The following is a 25,531-nucleotide window of genomic DNA, read 5'->3' on the forward strand; positions in this document are numbered from 1 at the left end:
GAGGGAAGGAAGTGGCAAACCACTTCAGTGTCTTTGCCAAGAAAATCCCAAGTGGGATCACAAAGAGATGGACATAACTGAAACAACTGAACAATAAGAATAACCAATCTAGTTATGCTATCAAAAAAGAAGTGAGGTTACCTTGTTAAGTGTTATTTCTACATGACCCCTAAGACTCTTAGCAATCCTCTTCCTTTTTTAAGTATTAGTAAACCATCTGTTTAGTTGTACTCTTATGATTTAATCCTATCTCAATTACCAAAAGATGCGTTTGCATCTTGAGAGAGGAAAGAATGCAATGTTAAATTGAAAAAGCTGCCAAAATATTCACATTAGTTTAGCTATTTTGGCTTTTGATGTGCAAACACTTACATTTTTTTTCTTAATTTTCCAAAAAAGATCTACAGACTTCCTGTAAAGATGGCTGCCAAATAGGAGGCAGACCACCCAGTTTCCCTTTTCCCTATTTCGGCAAAGCCCTAAAGTTCACACAGATGGAATAATGATTTTAAAAATCTAATGAGAAACCACAGTGACTTATTCTGCTCTAGAATGGCAAAAAAAAAAAAAAGAAAAAAAAATCAGTGAGAAGCACCATGGCTCTAAGAACAGGACCCCTCTAGAAAAGCAAGAGTCAGTGTGATAAGATAAGAAATATGTAGCCTAGAAAGTTTGGTGTCCAGAGGCAGCAAGAGGAGAAAACTATCCTAAGAAAATCCCAAAATTATTGAAAAGAAGGTCCTCGGTGCAGATCTTGGAAGCCATAGGGAGCAGCAGCAATAAGACTAGTGTGGTTCACAGGGCTCCAACCAACTATTGTAGTACCATAGCACTCATACCTGGACATTCCAGACACAGGGACTCTGAGCTCCCTAACACTCTGTGCTGAGAGATCAAAGTGGTCCCTGAACACTCAGATTTTGGGATCTCAAGATTCAGGGGAGTATCATCTTGGGAGATGAAGGTCAGCACAACAAAAAAGTGACTCATGGTCAGACTGGAGCTGAGACTGGAGCCTTAGTGCAAACAACCAGTTCAGGAACTAAGGCAGAATTAATGAGTATATCAAAGAAAACATCAATTATTATCAAAAAATTATTACAAATTCAGGAAGGAATTTGAAGCAATTCAGAACTCTGATAAAATGTGTGATAGATTTTGAGTTCAGAAGAATGCTAATGAACAACCAACATCTTGGCAGAGGAGATTAAAGGTACAGAATGAAATATAATATCAATCTCAGATGTGTTAAATTACTAATTTGTTTTGTTTACTTATACATTTTTGTTATGAGAGGATTGCTTTGAAGGTAGAAGAAGTGGGTAGTAATAGAAATGCTAAAAGTATCAATAAGACAAAAAAAGGGCAGAAAATTACAAAGTAAATTTGTTCCTACTTTGTTAAATTTTATATATACATATAAATGTAATATGTAGCATATATATATATGTAAATACAACTTACTTGTAATCATACACATATATATGAAATGAATAATACATGAGAAGTCAGTTTCTTATACAATCCACACATCGTAGGAAGGATCTAGTAGGAGGAAAATCAGTAAAACAATATCTCTAAAGCCAAGAGAAGAGACTTCAGGAAAATTGTATAGACAATGCCAAAGAAATTTTTCTAAATTCTATAATAAATTCTAATAATTCTAAACTATATAATTTCTTTTTCTTTGTGTATTAAAATATTTGCATTTATTAATGATTGCTAGATTCAAAATTAAAAGGAAAAACATTTTAAAGGAAAAGAGCCTATAAAATGACATTTTGCTCTTCTGAGCCAAATGCTTTTTCATAACCAGCAAATGATAAAATATAATGGGTCTGATATTCTCTACATTTTTTAGGGTATTGTAAAATGACATAGATGTGATCCATTGTTGAATATTGCTTTTAAGAAAATGCCAATTCCCTACTAATACCCTTATCCAGTATGCTCCTGATTCTTATTCATATGTTAGATGCCTTGTATAAAGATTTTGTATGGATAGGACACAAAACTAAAAAAAAAAATTCCATGTCTTCTAGGGATATGCATATGAATGGATCAATAAGTTGTGCTCTCTCCTTTTAAAAAAAAAGTTTAAATTTATAGAATAAAACAAGCATTTCTATAACATGTAATTTTTTTTGAAAAACGATTGCACATGAAACTGCAAATCTATTATATGCAGCTTGCTTTCCTTTTAAATATATAATAAAGTATCATGTAAATTTCTTTTTTTCCCTCTTTTTTCTTTTTCCCACCTCTTGCCCCATGATGGCTACTACTGGACACAGATATGAATACATATAAAATTATTCCATACAAATTTCTATTTATCAATTCTTTCTCTGCATGGAAATAGAATATTCATATGTCCTTTGTAGTTTGTAGTTAATTTGGGCATTTATAATAGTCAAAGTTTGCTCAAAATTTGCTTAAAATTGTTCTTAAAATTGTGAATGTTAATCAGTGTTCTCTTGGTTCTGCTCATTTCATTCTTCATTATTTTGTGCATATTATCCATGTTTTTCTAAGGTCATCAAGTTTGTCATTTCTTATGATATAGTAATATTCCATCAAAATCATATACCAAAACTTGTTCAGCCATTCCCCAATTGATGAGTATCTCCTCAATAAAGGATCTGGACTTTAACTCCTGGCTGCATTTGAGGTGATTATTGAACTGAACTGAAACTAAGGCTGCTCCCAGAAGCTCTCCAAGAAACCTGCTCCCAGAGAACTTTATATTTTAGAAAACATTATATTTTGGCACCCAACATGGGGCAGACACAGTCCTGATTTCAGTGGAAAAGTATCCTCGACCCAGAAATTAGGGTGAGTACAATAAGAAAACTTTATTAAGGGCTAAAATAATATTTCAGCTGAAATGAGACAGATATTTAGAAAACAGCCTTCCATTTCTCTTCAAGTATAGAGAGCATTGTCAGACTTATGAAAAGCCAAGGTTTGATTACAATTTGGGAGCAGATCACTGAACTTTAAGAAACTGTACAGTATATATCTCGTTGGTTCTCTATGGAAAAAGAATTGGATCTAGAGGAGTGGAAATTAGTAGGAGAGCAACTTTGTTAATTCTATAATGATAATGGACCTGATTCAATTTCCAAAGACACACTTAATACATATAATTTAATACAACTGGCTTTAAGAAATTATATAAGTATTAGAATAAGGAAAAAGAAGAAAGAGCAGGAGGGGGAGGTACCAACTAAACTAGGTGAAAAGGATGAAGAATCAGATAAGAATGGAGTTAAGTACAATTCTGAGTGTGGCACTTCTGCACACCCTGTAATTGAAGAGGGTGACCTTTCAGGTCAAAAAAGGAGAAAATACACTCCTTCTGATCTGGAAAAAATTAAGGATTTGAAAAAAGATTGCACTCTTTATGGGGCAACATTCTCTTATGTGAAGATATTACTAGATAACTTGACTAATGAAATCCTAACCCCCAGTGATTGAAAATCCATAGCAAGGACATGTTTAGGATATGGACAAAACTTTCAGAGTATCATGAATTATGTAGGATTCAAGCCAGATGCATAGGCAAACAGGAATTAATGTACAAATCACTTTTGACCAACTAGCAAGTGAAGGTCAGTATGGAGAGAATTCAGAATAGATTAATTACCCCACAACACCTTATGAACAGATCACCACTGCTGTAAGAAAAGCTTGGGGTTCCCTCCCCAGACAAAAAGATCAAGGGGAAGCTTTCACAAAAATAGAGTAAGGTCCCAATGAACCCTTTGCAGATTTTGTGGGACATCTGCAAACAGCTGTCACAAAAACTATTGGAGAAAGTGCAGCTACAGAAATAATGACCAGAAATCTGGCTGAGGAAAATGCTAATGAGGTTTGCAGAAGAATTATATGAGGACTCCACAAAAATGGTCCTTTAGAGGAGATCATAAGACACTGTGCCACAGTGGGCACAAATGCTTATAATACCCAGACTATCATGAACATGGGAAGACAGGTCCCTCTTGGCAAGAGACTTCTAGAAAAACTCATCGATGTTTTCAGTGTGGAAAACTAGGACATCTTAGAGCTCAATGTAGATATGGAGATAGAGAGGACAGGGTGAGAGAATAAAACCCAAAACCCTATGTCCAAAATGCCACAATGGCTTCCACTGGGCCTCAGAATATAGACTGACCCAGGGAAATGAGAGGCATAGCCCAGCTCAAAGATATCATAGAAAAGACAGGTGGGGCATGATGGCAGCCGAGGTTACACCCAGAGAGTCTTTAAAAGTTCAGGACTCTGCTGTGTTCTATTAGCCAAAAAGCAATCAGAAAGGGATGAAATGATCAACCAACAGAAAAGCAATCAGATAGCAGAAAGGGATTACAATTGGGGAGAATGCAAGCTTTTTAAACCAACAGGACAGTGTCCAGTGCAAACAGCTCCAATGAAATTGCCAGGTGATGAGGAAAGATCTAGAAAGTGATAAATAGAAGGAAAATTAGGTTAACTGCTTGGGTGAAAGGATTTGCTTGTATTCCTACAGAGCTCATGTGTTTTATGCTTTTATAGTTATTTTGAATGGTATTTCCCATTCTATTACTAGTTTCATTTTGATATTATATAAAAAATATTTTTGCAGCCAGAAACTTTAAAGCTAATGTTTTTACCATTCTCCTAGAATTTTTAAGTAAACTATAATGTCATTGGCAAATTGGAATAGTTTTATAACCATTTTGCCTATATATCTTTTCACCTTTAACTTCTCTTATTTCCAAAATTACATCAAATAATAGCAGGAAGACTGAGAATGCTTGCTAATGGATCCCCACTTATGTGTTTTCTTTTGGTTTTTGACTTATTTTCTGATATTAATAAAAGCTCTCTCCATGCCTATATTTTGTAGGATTTATAAAATGAAATTAATATTGTACTTTATCAAAGGCTTTTTCTCTATCAATTGAGATAATCACATGGTTTTTAATGTTTTTTTTTTAATAGTTTTTATTTGCCAGATATAAGCATGGGTAATCGCCAAACCTTTTGTTCTAATTTTTCCTCCCCCCCCCCCAAGATGGCAGGTTGACTAATGCATGTTAAATATGTTAAAAGTACAAATTAAATACTAGATAGATAGATAGATAGATAGATAGATAGATAGATACATGTCTAAACAGTTGTTTTGCTGCAAAAAAAAAAAAAAAAAAAAGAATCAGACTTTGAAATAGTGTACAATGAGCCTGTGAAGGAAATCAAAAATGCAGGTGGACAAAAACAGAGGGACTGGGAATTCCATGTAGTGGTTCATAGTCATCTCCCAGAGTTCTTTCCCTGGGTGTAGCTGGTTCAGTTCATTACTGCTCAATTAGAACTGATTTGGTTCATCTCATTGTTGAAGATGGCCTCATCCATCAGAATTGATCGTCATATAATATTGTTGTTGAAGTATACAAGGATCTCCTGGTCCTGCTCATTTCACTCAGCATCAGATCATGTAAGTCTCTCCAGGCCTTTCTGAAATCATTCTGTTGGTCAGTTCTTACAGAACAATAATTGAATGTTTTTATTCTCAATATTTTGAATATTCAGTGATTAATATTCACTGATCTATAGATTTTGTTTGCTATACATATCCTTTATATGGAATGTAATGTCATTATATGGAATAATGTCTCAAAAAATTTGATAAAGCAATTTCTTGAGTTTTGAAAATAATTTGTACATTAAAACAAACTATACTTTAGAAGTTTAAATTATCCTGTGAATCTACCAGGACCATTCTCCTTTCACAATCCCTTTCTTACTCGTTTTATTTCTTTTTTTCTGAGATTGGACTGGTGAAAATCTCTATTTGGTCTTCTGTTACTTAGGTACTTTATATTTTTAAAGGTATTACTCATTTGCATTCTGAGTTTTCTCATTTGATTTTGCATAGGGGGTTCTGGGAATCCTTTTTATTTCTTTGGGTTTGTTGTGATATCCCTTATTCATTTACTATCATGTTGATTTACTTTTCTGCCCTCTTGTTTTTATAACAGATTTAGCAATTTTGTTAGGCTGTGTTTTTTTGTTTTGTTTTGTTTTAAGAACTAGGTTTTACTCATCATTTCTATAATCTTTTTAGATTTCCGGTTTGGTTCTCTACTAATTTTCATTATTTCTTATTTGGGTTTTTTTTTGGGGGGGATATTAACTAATTTTTTTTTTTAAAGTGCATAGTTTTTCATTTTGATGTACATTATTAATGCTTGTGATAGTTCCATGTTATGTCCCCTTCCCTAAACTGCCTATGGCTCTGAAAGGACTCCACTGTAAAGCCAAAGCTTTAGGGACATGAAAATATCTAAAATCACCCCTTAATGATTTACAAGTTCCCCAGTTATCTTACCCATTCCATTGATTTGGAACTCCCATTCGTCATTATTCAAACCCTATTTCTCACCCCCCCCCCAAAAAAAAACCTTATTTTCATCCTCTTCAATCCACTCTCTCCAATGTCCCACTCCAAAGTTATCAACCCCTTCCTCGGTTTTCTCTGGAATGTCTACTCCAACACATTTGTTTTCATCTTAAATCTCCATTTCTCAGTTTTACGATTTTCTGGTTCTCCTTGAGATCTGGCTCCCTTCTATGAAACAATTTCCTTGGTTCCCTTTTCCAGCACTGGCTACAATTTCATTCAATTCACTGGTTAAGATAGGGCAATTAGAATACTCCTTGCTCCCTTTTACCACTTCGAGATTTTCTTTCTATCACCATCATTCAATAATTTCTCCACCCTTGAGGTTCAGTATATCCCTATCACCCAATCAAATTTCTGGCAGCTATTATCTACCAATCTCCAAAATACTCTCCTGCTTTCCCCAAATGAATTTAGTATCTAGTTCACAATCTTTCTCTCCTCCCATACTCTTGCCCTTGATTCTAGGGGATTTCAAAACATTGATATTCTCTTTAAACACCCTAAACTCCAACTCCACTCTATTTAACCTTCCAATCTATCTTGAAGCTGCTATCAATAGAATTTCTGTTATGAATGGATCTAGTGCTATTCTTTGGGTACAAAAATCAGGGGTTCCCTGTCATCCACTGAGCAAAGTTCAAACTCTACCTAGCATTCAGGGACTTCCATATTCTATCACTATCATACAGATTAGAACTTTAATCTTCTTTTACTCAATTCCACTCAATTATTCTTTTCCCACCATATATAGCCTGAACATATGCAAATCAGAACTCAATTGTTCTCTCCCTCCCAATCATTTCCTGCTAAATTCCATGCCTCCTCATTCATGTTACCTTACCTCTTGGATTTTAAAATTACAATTCAATTTGTTACCTTCTAATGCATTTATCTTAAATATTGTTTATTATAATTACATATATAACAGTTGTTTTATGTCCTCATTTACTATTAACCACTTAAGGCCAAAGTCTACCTTTTCCTCCCAATACTTAAAAAGATAGTTCTCTGGATCCAGTAGTTAATTTACTCTTTTTTATTATTGCAAAGAGTTCACACTAACCAAATTTTTAAAAAAATAATAATAAAAGTCAAACTGATTTATGACCTCAAAGAATAAAGAACCTAACAACTGGCCTATTATCAGGCAGTGGGAAAAATAATTCAAAATCCATAGTATCTGGATCCCTTCATCATCATCTCTTATACTCTTATCATCTTGATTTGTTGAAACTAAAAGCAAAAAAACTTTTATACTTACATTTCCAAAGTTTACATTGCACAATATAACTAGAAATATCTGGTTTTCAACTATAAACTTGTGGAAGTTGGGTGCAGTAGTTCACTCGTTGCTGTTGTAAACAACATGTGTAAGTCATTTTTCTCCCTCTTAAAGAAAATGCCAGCAGCTGCTTGCTAATTTTTTTTTGTTGTGTTATACATTGCCAACTTACATATATCATCTTTGTTTAGAGCTTTTAAAGACTCGCAATGCTCCCAAAAAGTTCAGAAATACGTTAGCCTGTAGCTTAATAAAGCACAAAGTGATCTGAAGGCTGTATGCTATAAATTTCAAGCTTTCAAAAAAATTATTTCTCTAAAATCTAAAAATTAAATATTCAATATTATTATGTAAAGGAAACTTTGAAAATTTTATCTTGCAGGAGAACAAATGTGCACAAGTGTCAGAAAATTAAAAGTACTCTTCTCTCCCTTCTGCCACAGGAACATGCTTCAGTGTGTTATTTATGCAATCTTCTAAAATAGTTTTGGTAAGTGGAAGATCTCTTAAATGAATATATGGGGGGGGAATGGATTACTTTTGAAAAATACAATTCAAAAGTTTTTTTTTTTTTTAAATAGTTCTGATTACTGTTCCCAAACACAGGCTTTTTTTCTTATTCATTTGGTAACAGTTTTAACCATCATTTCTCCAAATAGAAGGTATTTCTCTGTTTAGAAAAGAAAATGAAAATGAAAAATGCAGAGATTTTAAATAGTTTCCAATGAAACCATTCCCTCCCTCTTCAATTTCTTTTTCAATCAAATTCTTTTTACCTATTATAGAAGCAAGCAGAAATCAAATAGTGAGATGGTACATGATTATATTTTGTATTTGGTCAAATTTTAAATTGTAGTGTAGTGGTTAAACAATTAGGAATGTTGTGAAAAATTGTGACTTTTAAATGATAATTCAGCCACAAAGTTTAAATATAAGAAACCAGTGAAATCACTTCTAGGCTCAGCAATGTTTAAGTGCTAACTTTAAAATGTATCCCATCCCTTCAGATAAAATGATTTACTTCTGAAATAATGTACATTGGCATCATGCCAGACATATAGTAAGCACTTAAATATTATTTTTTATTTTTATTCATTCACTCACTCATTCATTCAATATTAAATTTTCAGAAGAAAAGCCCGGGTGTCAGAATAAAATGACACTGCCATTAAAGGTTTCAACTGTAAACACCAACAATAGGAATTTAGTAGCAATAATGCATATCTAAATCATACAGAGTACAATTTTAGAGACAATTGTCATTCAAATGTTAATTATTTAAAACTATACTTTATTATGGTAACTAAGTAGTCAGTGCACAATTACATAACTACTTTTATATTTATTTTAAGCCACAGGAAAAAAAAAAACCTAAAACTTGGGCCAGAGAAGGAATAACCCAAAACATTATCATTGGTCATTCTAACATCCACCATACATTTCTTTTGTGGTAGAAAATGAAATAGCATTTCTGTATACTCCACTTCTTCCTCCCCCCCACCAAATAAAAATGTATGTATTGTAAATATTCTTTAAATATTTAGGAATTGTTTTTCTATTATTCTAAAGAAATGATGCTTCAACAATAGTAGGAAACATTTTCATTGACTCAAAGTATTACCACAAGGTGTTATTTATGAAACAAAACCAGAAAGAAATTCACACTACTGTGAGACTCCCCTACCAAAAAAAAAAAGTTTTGCTTCTTTGGTATATATTTCAAGATATGTAATGAATTTCCAAGTGGCAAATTTCAAAAATTGTAAGAGTTCTTTTATTATTATTTATAATCTTTAAAATATTTTCAGGCTAGAAAAGAAATACGAGTGATGAATGGAAAAGTTACTTTAACTGAGTAATGGCTTCAATTTTCACAAAACTCGTTTCAATTTCTAAAATATCCAAAAAAAATAAATTTCTTAAATATCAACAAGAAAAAAACCCTGAACAAATTTTACACAAAAGAATGGAATTACGATCAGTTCACTGCAAAAAGTTGAACAACTGAATCTTTTAATCTTCACTTAAATAATAAAAAACCAAAAAGCTTGTTATATTTATTGTTTTGGAAGATTCTATACAATCTTGTATTTTAAATATGCTTTATAACAGGAAAAATTTCAAGGGGAAACAATGGAATATAGCTATTAGAGTAGTGTGACAGTTCTAATATAGAACTTGAATGACAACTTCCTTTTTAATGTAGACTTAATAAGGAATGAGGATAAAACTAGTTAGGTGATGAAACAAATGAAATGATATCTGAATATGAGACAGCATTGTCCTAGGGATTCAATTTTCCAGAAAGGTAAGTTCTACCTATCCACATATAATTAAAAATCTTCCAGTCTGTCTCACAAAGTACAAAGTATACAGTTAATTATAGCAAAATTTATAAATAACCAGCTTCAGTTCTGGCATTAACCATACCTATTTACATATTTGGATAAGTATCTTTTAACTTTTCATTTCTATACAGATGTTTACATTTTAAATCCACATGGAAATTTACAAAAATGGCAAGAAATGTGTTTTTAAATGTACATCTTCAACTTCTAATACAAATATTAACATCCTGATATAAGTAATTAAATTCCAGGTTAGCATTTATTTCTTTATGAAGGTTTTGTATAAAATTAAAAGAAATACACTTTCCCTAATTTCAAACTCTTGGTGCTGGTGGTCTAGATTATGTCACAGTCAAAAACAACTTGACTTTCTTAGTGTGTCTCACAAAAACCCTCAAATCAGAAAAAAAAAATGCTATCTTGAAACTAAATGTACCATTACATAATTAATTTGTATATAGTTACTTAACTACAATACTCCATCTATTTATTAACTACAATTATAGTACAACTAATCATGACACCAACTGCCTCATTTAAAAAATGCTAATGATCACAAACCAGTAACAACCAAATACAGAAAATTTCTGATTTGGACAGACTCTTTAGAATTTCAATTTTAAATAATTTCTTTTTGCATATTTGATATCAGTAATAGGCTATCCTCTTAGAAATAATCTCAGAATCAAGCAGCACATTCCACTTTGGCTTGGCTTAATAAATCCTTCATAATTTATTTAAGGAAAAAAATTAGGCATGCCTAAATTAAGTGCTCTAGAACAGCTTAGAACATGCTTTGATTCTGATTTCTCCACTAAACAAAGAAGTCTAGAATTACTCCACCAAATTCCTGTACTTTGGCTATTAACAAATTTTTTTTTCCCCTAAAAACAACTTGGGCCAGAGAAGGAATAACCCAAAACATTATCATTGGTCATTCTAACATCCACCATACATTTCTTTTGCGGTAGAAAATGACAGACCAAATTTCCATCAGCCAAAAATGAGCTTACAGAGTCAACAAAGAAAAAAAAAAAATACTGGGCATTGGGCACTTAATTTGGGATATATGCAATTCCCAAAAGCATTCACTACTTCATAATCAAATTTAGAGAAATAAGTAAAAAATGCAAACAAGTATATGACTTTTTCCAAAAGGCCTCTTGTGGTAAGGTATTTACAAAAAGTGTTCACGGCTTCTTTAAAGTGCTATATCTTAACTCAGCTTTCAGCATCATCTATTGCTTTAAGAGATCTTTGAGCACAGCACCAGCACTGTTATCAGGTAAAACTGGCAAAGGTGTAAATGTAGGCAAAGCATCTGAAATGGGCTTCATAAGCAAATGTCCAGTTCCACTAACTCCATGCACAGCTGGGGTAATTAGAGGTACAGCTGCAGAACGTGGTGCCAAGAATGGATTTACATCTGGCCGTCTACTACTTCCAGATCCTTTTGTATCTAAGGTATAAAAAAAACAGTTTAGTTAGCATCATATTCTTAATAAAAATCATTTCATGCTAGCATAAGCTTATTCTCTGAATGCAATAATGACAAGATTTGATATTTATCAATAGTAATATAAACATGAATAACATAAATTTTCAATCTACTCTTAAAAATGTAATAACTTTTTAAACTTAACATCTGTATGAATTTTAACCAGTGTAATATTAATAAACACATTTTTAATGCTCTAAACCTTCAAAAGAATACTTGTTTCTTACTATGCAAATGGAGATGAATAGATTTGGGACGGACCTAAAAGTTGTACAATACATATGCAGATATTTTAAAATGAGAACTTTGAGTACTAAATGAACAAACCAAAGGAAAAGAGGTTTTATTTACTGTGAAAATCCCCTCAAGGGGAGGGAGAATACACTCAAATTCCTTATTATGGTGAGGCAATAAAAGATCAAGTCTTTAGAATTCAAGATTTGGTAAGTCTTATCAATCTGGAAATGCTTCAAGTGATCCTACTTTAGTTCAGAGAGGTTCATTTACATTGAAATAGCATTTTAGTTTAACACAAAACTTAGTAATGATTAAGATGTAAAAAGACTTCAATTCTTAAGTTTATCTGCTAACTTCCTCCTCAAAAGAGGGAGAAGTTTAGATTACACTAAACAAAAAGAAAAATGTATTCTTCAAAGAATCTGTGATCTTAATGCACATATTTTGCCTAAAATGACAGATCACAATTAATATACATATTCACACATCCTATGTAATTCTTGGTCAAGTCTTTCCATAAGTTCTTCATAGAGGACCTATTCACTATGAGCTAGACTTTCTTCTAAGTTCTTTAACATTTCATGATGTAAATATAATACTTATGTTATCCATCTGTTATCCTTTTTGATCATACATTTTCTAGTTATATTTATTTATTTCTTGTAAATCACTATTGATAAGGTATTGTACTCTATTCATACCCACCACATGCATTTCCATTCCTCTCTATATAATTCCTGTTATAATTATGGAAAATACCTTAAAATGCCAAATCCTGAATGACCAAACAAATTATTAATTCAAACTGTAGCCATAGGGTAAATACCAAGGGTTTTCATTAGACCACCATGAAAGTTCTGAACCTTCTATTCAAGAGAGATCAACATTTCCTTCCCTTTAAAAGGGATATTTTTAGTTATGGATTATAATAATTTAAGTAATATTTTTTTCTATTACAGAGAGTAAATTCTTCCATCTTTTTCCTTGTATTAGGATATCTGACATGTATTTTTTAAAAACTAAGAAGTATGGAAAGATGGATGTAAAGGGCTGAAATTCCAAAAAGGTAAGCTTGAATCAGACAACCAAGCACTTATGGCTAATTACCTATTCGATGGAAGACAATGACTCTATTAGCATATTTTTGAATGTCTCTTCTTCAGTAGTTGCTTGCTGAATGTTTGGTGTTAAGATAATCATAGGCCAGGATTTGAAGGACGGAGAGAGGCCAGAGGCACTTGGCGGCAGGACAAGGAGGAGAGAGGACAGGCTGGTGACTCTGGACTCTAGAATCCAGGATTTTGCTTGTCTGCCTCCTTTACTTTTCCCCAAGGACTTTAATTTATTCTGACTCTGGCTGACCCCTCCAGGGAGCTAGCTAGTAGTTTTCAATCAGTATCCTTAGAGTATTTACAATGTAACTCAGGTTAACAGAGGTTGTTTTTTTTCTCCCTCTGGACAAGGAGAACAAGGATTCCAAAAACAAAAGTATCATTTTCAATGACAATTCTTTATTTTCAGTGGTAATCAGGTCCACAGAACACTGGATCAAAATAGGCACCTGAAGTATTTTATAATTCATACCTAGATCAATTGACTTGGTCTGTTACAATCTTTATTAATTAAGGCTGAGATTGTGAGTTTGAATCCCAAAATGGTAGCTTTAGACAGAAGAAAATGCCATTTATTCTTTGACTATAATATCATGTGGTACACTCTTATCACTTCTGTCACAAAAGAAAATCATGTGACAGTATGGTTGAATCAACACTAATTCTTCATTATTATTAAAATGTCAGGTTTCAGACAGGGTCTTCCCGTAGTAGGTAAATAAAATTTTAAAATTTAAAATATATCGCCTATTGAATATAATTTTAGATTTGGTTGGTGTGTTGATTAGTTTTGTTAAACAATTTTTTCTTTTTTTCTCCTTTGTTATTTAAGTAGCTAAGTGACAAAGTAGATAAAGAATTGGGCCTACAGTCAGGAAGAGCTGGCTGAGTTAAATCTGGCTTCAGAATTAATTTGACTTTAGTCAAGTCACTTAACCTGTTTATATTCGTTTCCTCAACTATAAAATGAAGATAATAACAGCACCTATCTCCCAAGATGGTTATGAGAATTAAATGAGATAAAGTGCTCAGCAGAATATAAAGTGCTTAGCACAATGTCTGAAACATAAAGGAGCTATATAAATGTTAGCTTAGCTATTATTATTCTATGTTACAAAGGATGGCTAAGGAGGCAGCTAGATGGCAGAGTATGGCTAGTGCACTGGGCCCAGAGTTAGGAAGACCTGAGTTCAAATCTCACTTCAGACATTAACTATTTGTGTAACCCTAGATAGTCATTTTATCTCTGTTTGCTTTAACCACTAGAGAAGATATGGCAAACCACTTCAATAGCTTTGCCAAGAAAACCTCATATAATAGAATAGACCATGGGGTCATGAAGAGTCAGACATGACTTAACAACTGAACTATCAACTACACAGCTGAGTAGGTGAGAGGAAAATGACATATTTGAAAAGCTAAGTGAATTATCATTAAAAAATTTAAAACAAAACACCCAGTGCATGCATTCACAAATGTAAATCAATCATTTTATCATGCAATTGCATCATTCATAGTAAAAACTTAAAAAAAACTTGTCTATTATGTACAAGGCAGAAAGAGAAAATCTGTTTCCTTCATAAAAGACATTCTATTTTACTTAACATTACTTTAAAATATACATACAAAATGAAATATTAGCAAGGCATAATGAATAGGAAGAAAACCTCAGAGCCAAGAAAACCTGGATTCAAGTTCCACTTGTGGAACCCTGCAAAATTCATTTAATCTTTCAATGCCCCAAGCAAACTCTCTAAGACTACATAAGTTGCAGAAAAAGGTACTGATGTATATTAGTCTTCAAAAGGAACTTCCATGCATACAGAATCACACACTAAATCCAAATTTTTAATATATGTTTTTATCTATAAAATTACCTGATGCTGGATTAGTTAGTTTTCCCCTTTCTGGTGAATCTAAAGGTTTCAAACCATGAACAGAGAGCTTTGGTGGAGGAAGGCTTGGACAGGATTCTGTCTCCAGAAACTTGACAAAGAGTTCTGAAAAAGACTAAAATTAAAAAAAAAAAAAAAAAAAAAAGACTGTAAAATATTGTTTATTTTTGAACGATAATTTTAATTGAAATCTTAAGGTCTTTTTTCAAGAATTAATATTTGCTTTGCAACATGGATATCACAATAGAAATTTCAAGATTTAAATAAAAATATCTTAATGTTGCCAACCTATATTTGCCATTATTTTCTATCATATAGACTTAATATCTTCTAAATCTCTTTAACACTCACTGACACCAAAAACTATAGTAACATTTTCCTCTTCTTAAATCCTCCTTTATTACACCAATGGAATATATGTAAAAAGAATCGGAAAACACTAAAATAAACGTGAAAATGTATAATATTTCAAAATTGCAAGGATCAGCAAAAGTACTTTCTTTATTGACATGACAACACAATCCTTCTATAATTTTGTAGACTGTCTTCAGGAATTTTTGTAGCTAAAACAGTAATCACTGTGAAGACAACTAAGGATTGAGTTTCTTGGATCTTAGTGAGAATGATCCACACATAGAAGACAGAGGAAGTTTTGCTGAGTCCATTCTCCAAGTCTTTCCAGCTTGGTAAGACTTGGTAAAGCTTGGGATCCAATGCCATAAAGTGTTCAAGAACCTAGTGTTGCCTACACATCATGAGGAGGCCTCAGGAAAACTTTGGTGGAAAAAGCAGGAAAATTTTGCAATGATCCTATCAGATTAGATAAAAGTCTCATTTTAGATGAAATCCTATCAGGTTAGATGAAAGTTTCACATGACTTCCCCAAGGTCACATAATCATTAAGTAGTAACCATGGACTTAAAACACAGACCCCTCTAATTCCAGAATCAAAAATTTGAAAAAGACTTGAGAAGTCACCTACTCCATTATTCTTTACAATGCATAATTCTATCTTTCTAAGAGTATTTTATGACAAAACATGACATTTAACAAATGACAAAATGACAAAGCTGTCATTTTACTTCCCGCATGTAAAAAAAAGTAAAGAAATTCTTACACTATTGAACATTGATTGCTGATTTGGCCTTAGAGGTGTGCTAGGTACACTTTTTGATCCTCCTCCACCAAGCCATCCTGCCATCCATCTAGTGACACCATGCTGATCTTCATTCAACAACTAGAAAATTAATCACCATAATATCAGTCCATAAAAAGTAAAAATGTTATATTTTATTTGGAATAATAGCTAATACTTTATCCCAACCTGATTTAAATTTTAAAGCTAAGATTATAACCAAATATAATCCAAACAACTGCTCCCCCTTCCCACAGATTCATTTTCACTTGATTTGAATTGCATCTCAAAATACTATTATTCTAAAACATGAGGGAAAGCTGTCATTTAGGGATTCCATGATGCTGCAATTCTATGGCTTCTCATTTCCATGTACATTCTATTTCCCTTCACTGGTTCTTCTTCCTCCTCTTACTTTTTAAACACAAAGCCCTCAAATTTTAGACTTTCACTGCTTCGTTCCATATTCTCTCTTCTATGATTATCCATTCCTATAGTTTCAATTTAATATTTATAAGCATTTATCAGCTTTTTAAAGATTAACTCCAAAATTGATAGCTCTTCAAAGACCTAATACTATATTTTCAGTTCTCTGCTGAAAATATTCACTTATATTAAGGTTGTATTTCCTATAAAATACAAAACTGAATTCTGATTTTTCACACAGCTATTTTATGAGAAAATATTGCCCTATTCTTTTACTGAGATGGGAGTGCACAGGGATAGAGTATTACTCTAAGCTCACAAAGTTTGTTTTTGATGTATTAATTTTGCTCATTTTTCTTGTTTTCTTTTCTCTTTTTTCCTTTAAAAATTCTTTGTTATAGGGAATAAATCTCCAGAAAAGATGATATAAAAATAAGAATTATTGATTGAAAAAAAAATCTAACAAACTGGCACCATTATCAGCCACACTTTTGAAACCTTGATTTATTTAAGATGCTTCCCTTTCCCATATTTTGAATTCTATTTCTGCAATATCATCATAGATTTAGAATTGGAAAAGGATCTTACAGGTCATCTAATTTAAACTCTTCATTTTTCAGTTGACAAAACTGAGACCCAGGGAAATAAAAAGATTTATTTGCCCAAGATGATAATGGTAGTAAATGACAAAACTTATATTTGCACCTATTTCCTATGATTGTACATCCAATTTGTTTTCTACTATGCATATCCTTTCATATCTATCGAGTCCTTCTTACTCCTAAGTAATTTATTAAGTAGTTCATTAAACCTTTTTCTGCTCTTTTCTGCTTCTAATCTCTCCCCTCTACAAAAAAGTTCTTCAATTTAATAAAAATTCATCAAATGTCTTCTATGGACCACATTATACTAGGATCTAGGAAGCCACAATTTTACAATATTTTAAAGTGAAAGCCCTAATCCTAAAGTATGAAGTCTAAAATGACAAAACAAACAACTATAATAAGTAACATAAGATAAATTTAAGTAAAAAACAAAATGCCACATTAGATCTAAGGAGGGATAGTTACTGAGGCAATCAAAAAAGAATACACTGAAGGAGTAGTATCTTAATTAGGCATTAGTATCCTAATTCAACAAAGAGAGAGTAAGTGAATGAATATAGTTCAGATATAGGCAACAGAGTGAACTAATAGCATGGAGGTAGAACAGTTTACTAGTAAGTAGTATATAAGAAAAGAAGTAAGATGAATTAAAGTTAGAAAGATTAATGTGGTGCCACACTATGGATATAACTTCAGGTTATAAATTCAGGTGGATCAATAGGGAGCCAAAGAAAATTTACAATCAAAAAAGTTGTATGGTCAGATCTCTATATAAAGATGTCTGAAAGCAATAAGGAAAATAGATGAATCGAGGGGTTTTGCTTCTTTATTTTTGGAAGGGAAAGTTGTTTTTATTCCAAAGAACCAAAAAAGCAAATTTCTACCTCAGGACACAAAAAGATGTCTATATGAAGTTATAAATCTTTACTACCATACCACTTGCTTTTTAGAAATAAATTCTATACATCACTTTCAAAATTGTCTTGCTTATCTGTTTCTTCTGGACTTCCTTTTGTTCTCTTCTGTATATCTTTAAAAAATGTTACAATATACTTATTTTTTATCTTCTTGCAGTACTATCTATCTATCTATCTATATATATATGTGTATATATATATATATATATATATATATATATATATATATATACACACACACATATATTTACTTTGGAAAACTGGATTTGCGTGGGACTTTTATTTTCCAAGTGGTTCTTTCCACTTTTACTTTCCCCTCTCATTCTAATTGTTTTCATTTATTTTTTTTTTAAATATAAAATAGCCAAGATTTTCTAGTATCAGTTTTTCTGAGAATTCAATTTAAATCCTCTTTCCCTGAACATCTTTTCTAGATCAGTTTTTGTTTTTGTTTTTTTTTAATGCAAGAGATCTTAATTTTTGTCTATTTTACAATTCTCAGAGGAAGAAATTGAAACTATATCCACTCACATGAAAGAGTGTTCCAAATCACTACTGATCAGAGAAATGCAAATTAAGACCACTCTGAGATACCACTACACACCTGTCAGATTGGCTAAGATGACAGGAACAAATAATGATGAATGTTGGAGGGGATGTGGGGAAACTGGGACACTAATACATTGCTGGTGGAGTTGCAAAAGAATCCAGCCATTCTGGAGAGCAATCTGGAATTATGCCCAAAAAGTTATCAAACTGTGCATACCCTTTGACCCAGCAGCACTACTACTGGGATTATATCCCAAAGAAATACTAAAGAGCGGAAAGAGACATATATGTGCCAAAATGTTTGTGGCAGCTCTTTTTGTTGTAGCTAGAAACTGGAAGATGAATGGATGTCCATCAGTTGGAGAATGGTTGGGTAAATTGTGGTATATGAAGGTTATGGAATATTATTGCTCTGTAAGAAATGACCAGCAGGAGGAATACAGAGAGTCTTGGAGAGACTTAAATCAGCTGATGCTGAGTGAAATGAGCAGAACCAGAAGATCACTGTACACTTCAACAACAATACTGTATGAGGATGTATTCTGATGGAAGTGGAAATCTTCAACATAAAGAAGATCCAACTCACTTCCAGTTGATCAATGATGGACAGAGGTAGCTACACCCAGAGAAGAAACACTGGGAAGTGAATGTAAATTGTTAGCACTAATATCTGTCTGCCCAGGTTGCATGTACCTTCGGATTCTAATGTTTATTCTGCAACAAGAAAATGATATTCACACACATGTATTGTACCTAGACTATATTGTAACACATGTAAAATGTACGGGATTGCCTGTCATCGGGGGGAGGGAATAGAGGGAGGGAGGGATAATTTGGAAAAATGAATACAAGGGATAATATTATAAATATATATATATATATATAATAAAAAATTTAAAAAAAAAATTTTTTGTCTATTTTAGCAATCTTTTATTTTGTCCTAACATAACTTGCCTTCTAGGATCACTGATCTATTCAAATTAAATTTTTGTTGTTGTTGTTGTTAATTTGGGTAACTTACCACTTTCTATTCTAAGCTATGTGTTTTCCCTTTGAGTTCTTTTTGTTAGAATTATTTTATTTTTTACTTATTTCTTCATTTCTTCTAGGTTTTGATTATCGTCCTTGTAAAAATGCTGTTAGAGAATTAATTCCTTCCAGGAGTTCTATATATATGCAACAACTTTTTTTTTTTTAATTTTTGATATTGTATTTTTATCTAATTACATGTAAAAAAATTTACATTCATTTTTTTAAAGTTTTGAGTTTCAAATTCTCTTACTCCTTCCTTGAAACCTTTGCTGATAAGTAATTTAATATAGGCTATAATATGCAAACACATAAAACATATTTTCTTATTAATCATGCTGTTAAAAAAAAAAAAAAAACCCACCTCACAGACACTCCCCCCTCCTCAGAAAAGGCAAGAAAAATTAAGAAAAAGATATGCTTCGAATTGCATTCAGACTCGAGCAGCTGTTCTCTAGAAGTAAATAGCACTATTCTTAATAAATCCCTCAAAATTATCTTTAGATCATTGTATTGCTGAGAAAAGCCAAGTCATTCTCAGTTGATAATCATAAAATATTTCTGTTTCTGGATACAATATTCTCCTGGTTTTGTTCACCTCACTTTGTATTATGTCATGTAAGTCTTTTCAATTTTTTTTTTTAAAGCATCATGTTTATAATTTCTTACTATATTTCATCACAATCATTTACCACAATTTGTTCGGTTATACTCTAACTGATAAGCCTTCTCTCAAATTCCAATTCTTAGCCATCACAAAAAGAGATGCTTCAAGTATTTTTGTACATTTTCTTTTAAAAAAATAAAAATCTCTTTGGCAGCTCTTTTATTGATCAAAAGCATAATTTTATAATCTTTTGAGCATAGTTTCAAATTGTTCTTCATAGTGCTTGGATCAGTTCAAAACTCCACCAATAATGTCTTGTTGGTGTTCCAATTTTCACACATCCCCTTTCTGCCATTTTCCCTGTCACAGTAGCCAATCTGACAATTATGAGGTGATCCCTTAGAAGTGTTTTAATTTGTATTTCTCTCTCTTTTTTTTGTTGTTGTTATTGCTGCTGCTGAGGCAATTGGGGTTAAGTGACCTGCCCAAGGTCATACAGCTAGGAAATGTTAAGTGTCCAAAGCCACATTTTAACTGAGGTCCTCATGACGTCAGGGCTGGTGCTGTATCCACTGTGCCACTTAACTGCCCCAATTTATATTTCTCTATAAATAGTTTAGATTTCTTTGTCTGAAAACTGTTTCATATCCTTTGACTATCAATTGGGAAATACTCTTGAGGACTTTATCAGAGAAACTTGTAAACACTTACCCCTAGTTTTCTGCTTTCCTACTAACTTTGGCTGCATTAGTTTTGTTTGTGCAAAAACAATTTAATAAAATACAAATTATCTAATTTATATCCTGTAATGTTCTCTCTCATTTGGTCAAAAATTTTTCCTTTATCCATAGCTCTGACAGGTAGAATATTTCATGCTCCTTTAATTTGCTATCCACCTTGCTAACTGCTTCCATTTTACAGATTAGTTCATTTCATTCACAGTTATGACTAATTCTGAATTTCCCTCTATTCTACTTTCCCTCTCCTCTTTCCCCCTCCCTCTTTCCCTCTCCTCCTTTCAATTTCTATTTTATCCTCTATTTCTAGAATATCAGGGAGTTTTGCTTGATAATTTCTTAAAAAATGATGTCTAGGCTTTTTTATTGATCATAGTTTTCAGATAGTTTAACAATTCATAAAACTTCTCCTAGATCTATTCTCCAGGTCAGTTGTTTTTCCAATGAGATATTTCGAGATTTCTTCTATTTTTTTATTCCCTTGATTTTTATTGTTTTTTTTATGTTTCTTGAAACTTAGCTTTTCATCAGCCTGATTCTAATTTTTAATGAATTATATTCTTTAGTGAGCTTTTGTGACTCCTCTTCCTAATGGTCAACTCTGCTTTTAAGAGAATAATTTTCTTCAGTGAATTTTAGTACATCTTTTTATATTTGGTCAATTCTACTTTTTAAGGAATTCTCTTCAGTGAATTTGGTGGTGGTGGTTGTTGTTTTTAACCATTTAATCTATCCTTTTAAAAGGGTTTTTCTTCATTATTTTTTGTGTATGCTTCTTTTACCAAGCTGTTAAATTTTTTTTCATGATGTTCTTGCATCACTAATTTCTTTTTCCAATTTTTTTTTTTTTCCTCTACCTCTGTATTTGATTATTAAAAACCTTTCTGAGAGGATGGGAGACCAATTCACATTTTTCTTTGAGAATTTCGGTATAGTTGTTTTGACATTATTGTCTTCTTCTGATTGCATTTTGATTTTCCCTGCCATCATCACAGTAACTTTTTGAAACAGATTCTTTGTAGTTTGCTCATTTCGCCAGCATATGTCTTGACTTTTAGTTTTATGTTAAAGTTAGGCTCTATTCCTGGAATGGAGGGAGAAATTTTCTAAGTTTCAGGTTTTTGGTGCTATTATTTGAAGAGCTAGTTGAGGGGAGTGGGGATCTTTTAAGTTTCCAAGGTGGTATAATCCAAAGAGAGATGTGGTCACTGCTCTCTTTGTATATGCTCTGGTCTCAGAGCATCCACAAGCACTCTTTTATACCCTGGAACTGTGCCCATGGCTTCTGCTCCTGCTACAGCTCCTCCTCACCCTAGGATTATCACTTGGAATTGATATAATATGATTTTGTAGTCCCCTGACCTGGGGGGTCAATGCATCAGTAGTCCTAAATCTTCTAGCTTTGGAATCTGCCTCAGGAAACTCCCATAACCAATCAGATTCTGACCACTCCTTAGTCAGATAAGCTTCTGGCCTTAGGAAACTCTCATAGATCAGACTCCTGAGACAATAATGAATAAAACCACTCCTCATTTCACTGTAGACTGGTAATCTTGTCAGTAATAATCTGGTCAACTGAGAACTACTACTTCTGGAGACCACTCCTTCCTTCCTAAGAGTCATAGAATTAGTATATCTATGATTGAAAGCTGTATAAAAATATCTCCTTTGCTTCTATTTTTTTGCTATTCAGTCTACTTTGTAATGGTGTACCATTATTTTCAACAAACCTGACAGGGAGATAGATTCAAGCATGCAAATTCTTTTGGGAAACCTTATGACACTGGTCTGGGATCCCAAACTTTTGGGGTCTCCCTTTCCCAACTTCAACAGAATCACATATGGGCAATGCAACAGTCTTTTCTTCAATGCCAACAAAGGATCCCCTGTAATCTCCTTCTGACCAGTTTTCTGACTCACTTACCGTGGGTTGAGAGCTCCAGAAGTTATTGCTGTACAATCAATCACACTCCTTCCCATCCCCCCACACCTTCTTCCACCCCTCCATTTCCCATTATCCACCCCCAAAAATATGCTGCTTGTTTGGCAGAGCTGGCCTGCATTTCTTGATGATCCACTTTCTCCCCAGTTAAACAAAATTTTTTGTTGACCTTTTTAAGCTGTGTCTCGAGCTGAAAATTGGTTCACTCTGTCCTTTAGTTTTGCTGCTTCAGAATTTGTTTAGAGATATTATTTAAAGTTGTTTGGAGGGGAACTTAGGATAGATTAGGTTAGTCCCTGCCTGTTCTGTGACATTGGCTCCATCCCCTCCAACAACTTTTGATATTTTACTTCTCTTGTTTTTTTGTTTGTTTGTTTTTCTCTCACCTCTCCAGCTTTAATGGAGATTTTTAAATTTATTGAGATTTCTATATTTCTAGCAGTTTAGTTCTTAAACTGGGAGTTTTATCTCCTGATACACTTTTGGATGGACTGATCAGTCCCAATATTGAACAGGGCCTTCTCTATAATTTCAGGAGAGAGTGTTAGGAACCTCAGAATTCCTAGACCCAGACTGTCTTTGCCTGAGTGTTATGGTAACATTGTTGTTCTCTGATGCTTTCAACATCCCCACCTTGGAGCTCCTCATGATTTTTACTCCTGTTGCTCCCACAAAAATATTGCTGGCTACACATATATCATCTCTGTTTCTGTTTGGAGGCTACCTTGCACTGGCATTCCTGGCATGGTCCCCTTTTTTACTAACACTGGCTTCTGGCAGATTCATGCAGTTCTAGAGTAGAATTATAAGCCATTTTACTGTAATTTCTCATTAGATTTCTTTATCATTATTCAGTCTGGTGTAAACTTTACCACAGCCAGTATTTATGGAAGCTAGGCCAAACTGCCTCTCATTCAGGTTGCAATCTTGGCTGGAAATAAAGAAAAACAATTTGGAAGGGGGACAAAGCAGAGAGAGAATCCTTAGTAGGAGAGTAATGAAACAGTCCAGGTGTATGGCAGGAATCCTAAACTTAGATTATTGTAGAAAGTATAGGGAGAAAGAATAGTATATCAGAAAGTGAAGAGAAAGAATCAGGATTTTGTAACTGATCGAAAAAGCAGAGGTGTAAGTCAGTTTCAAACAACACTAAAGTTTCAAATGTGAAAGACTAGAAAAATGGCAGTTTAGTTGACAGAAATAATTAAGGAGAAAGATCAAGGTTAATAGGAAAGATAATAAGCTTAGTTTGAAGTAAAACTGAAACATCCAGGGAGAAATTTCTTATCACCAGTCAAAGATTTAGGTCAAGTGCCCAGGACTGAGATCAGAACTGGAGAGAAAGCTTTTTGAAGTCATCTAGATAGAAGTGGAAATTAAATTGATAGGATAAAGGGAGATTGCCAAGTGAAAAAATTCAAAAAGGAAAAGAGCAAAAAGCAAACTCTGAAAGTAGCCAATTTAGGGCAGTGGGAAAAGAACAGGAAGCCAACAAAGCAAACATAAAAAAGTGATATTACTGGGACAAGAATTTCATAAGAGTATAGAGTTTTTGAAGCCCCAGAAAAAAGGGTGAAGATCAGCAGATTCAAATGCTACAAAGAGGTAACAGAGGATGAAGAATAAGGGGAAAAGCCATGGATTAGTAAGCAATTTATGACCTTTAAGAAAACAATTTTAGTAGAGAAGATGCTAAAACCATTACAAAGGGTCAATGAAATAGTAGTAAGTAAAGAGTAGAAGCATCAGATACAGATAACATTTTCAAGGTATCTGATAGTAAAGCAATCAAAAAAAGTATAGAAAATGCAATAATTGAAAAAAAATTAGGGTTTTTTTGGTTGGATTTTTTATGAAGACATTCAAAAGTTAATCATATTATTAGATAATCATATTATTAGTGATGTGGACACCTGAAGATCCTTAAAAGAGATTGATGGAGTAAGGTAGCAGAAAAGGAATTATTTGATAAGTTAAGGGCATAAATAGAGATAAGCTTTAGTAAAATGACTAGGAATTCCTTTGTGATTATAGGAAAATAGGTGAAGATATTGAGAAGTTTTGAGAGGAGGTGAGTTAAAGGAATTTTTTGGAATGATTTCATTATCTCCAGTGAACTTTGAGTTAATTATTTTAAAAAGAAAAATTCAGAATATTCACTCTGTAGGAATTTTAACAAATAACTATAGGATGATTCAGAGGGGTTAGCTGATGTTAAACACAAGATTTATAGTGTTTCACACTGCAATTCACACAATTTTTCTAATGAATACCTGATTATATCAATTCTCTACACAGAAAGCTTTAGTGGCTTTGGTCTGTGAGTCTACCTTTTACCCTCATTTCATATTATCTACCTTCATATATTCATATATTACCTTCTCTTATTCCATTATCTATCTCCTATACCTATGCCTTGTTAATTCAAGACTAGAATTAACTCTGCCTATTTTTCTCCATACCCCAAATTCCAGTCTTCAGTTTTAGCCTGTTTAAATCCCAATCTAATGAAGTGCCCTCCAGAAAAATTTATTGATTCTTCTCCTCCATCCTCCGTGCATACTGTTTAGCTCTTTTTTTTCACTTTTCATAGTCATATATGTATATTTTTAGTGACTGTAAGCTCTAAACTATCCTATTTCATCTTTGTATTTCCATAAAGCTTTGTTCAAAGGAAGCAACTGTGTTAGCTAAATTAACTTCAGACTACATGAATCAATTTTTTGTAGAACAGAATGATTTACTTTTACATTGATCTAAGTAA

The 25,531-nt window shown here is 32.9% G+C and overlaps 1 protein-coding gene across 3 annotated transcripts in view; it reads right to left on the minus strand.

The window, feature by feature from the left end:
• Window positions 1-9,478: 9,478 nt before the first annotated feature.
• TRIP11 (thyroid hormone receptor interactor 11) overlaps window positions 9,479-25,531 on the minus strand; it is a 97,011-nt gene continuing 80,958 nt past the window's right edge. For all 3 annotated transcript variants that reach the window (XM_074289637.1, XM_074289638.1, XM_074289639.1), the window contains 3 exons: window positions 15,938-16,057; window positions 14,803-14,935; window positions 9,479-11,537 (listed from right to left, as the gene is read on the minus strand). In XM_074289637.1, coding sequence (XP_074145738.1) covers window positions 11,317-11,537; window positions 14,803-14,935; window positions 15,938-16,057 — 474 coding nt within the window. In that variant the 3' untranslated portion in view covers window positions 9,479-11,316. The remainder of the gene's footprint in view (window positions 11,538-14,802; window positions 14,936-15,937; window positions 16,058-25,531) is intronic.

The sequence above is a fragment of the Sminthopsis crassicaudata genome, chromosome 2 (genome assembly GCF_048593235.1).
Source record: "Sminthopsis crassicaudata isolate SCR6 chromosome 2, ASM4859323v1, whole genome shotgun sequence".
Lineage (NCBI taxonomy): Eukaryota > Metazoa > Chordata > Mammalia > Dasyuromorphia > Dasyuridae > Sminthopsis > Sminthopsis crassicaudata.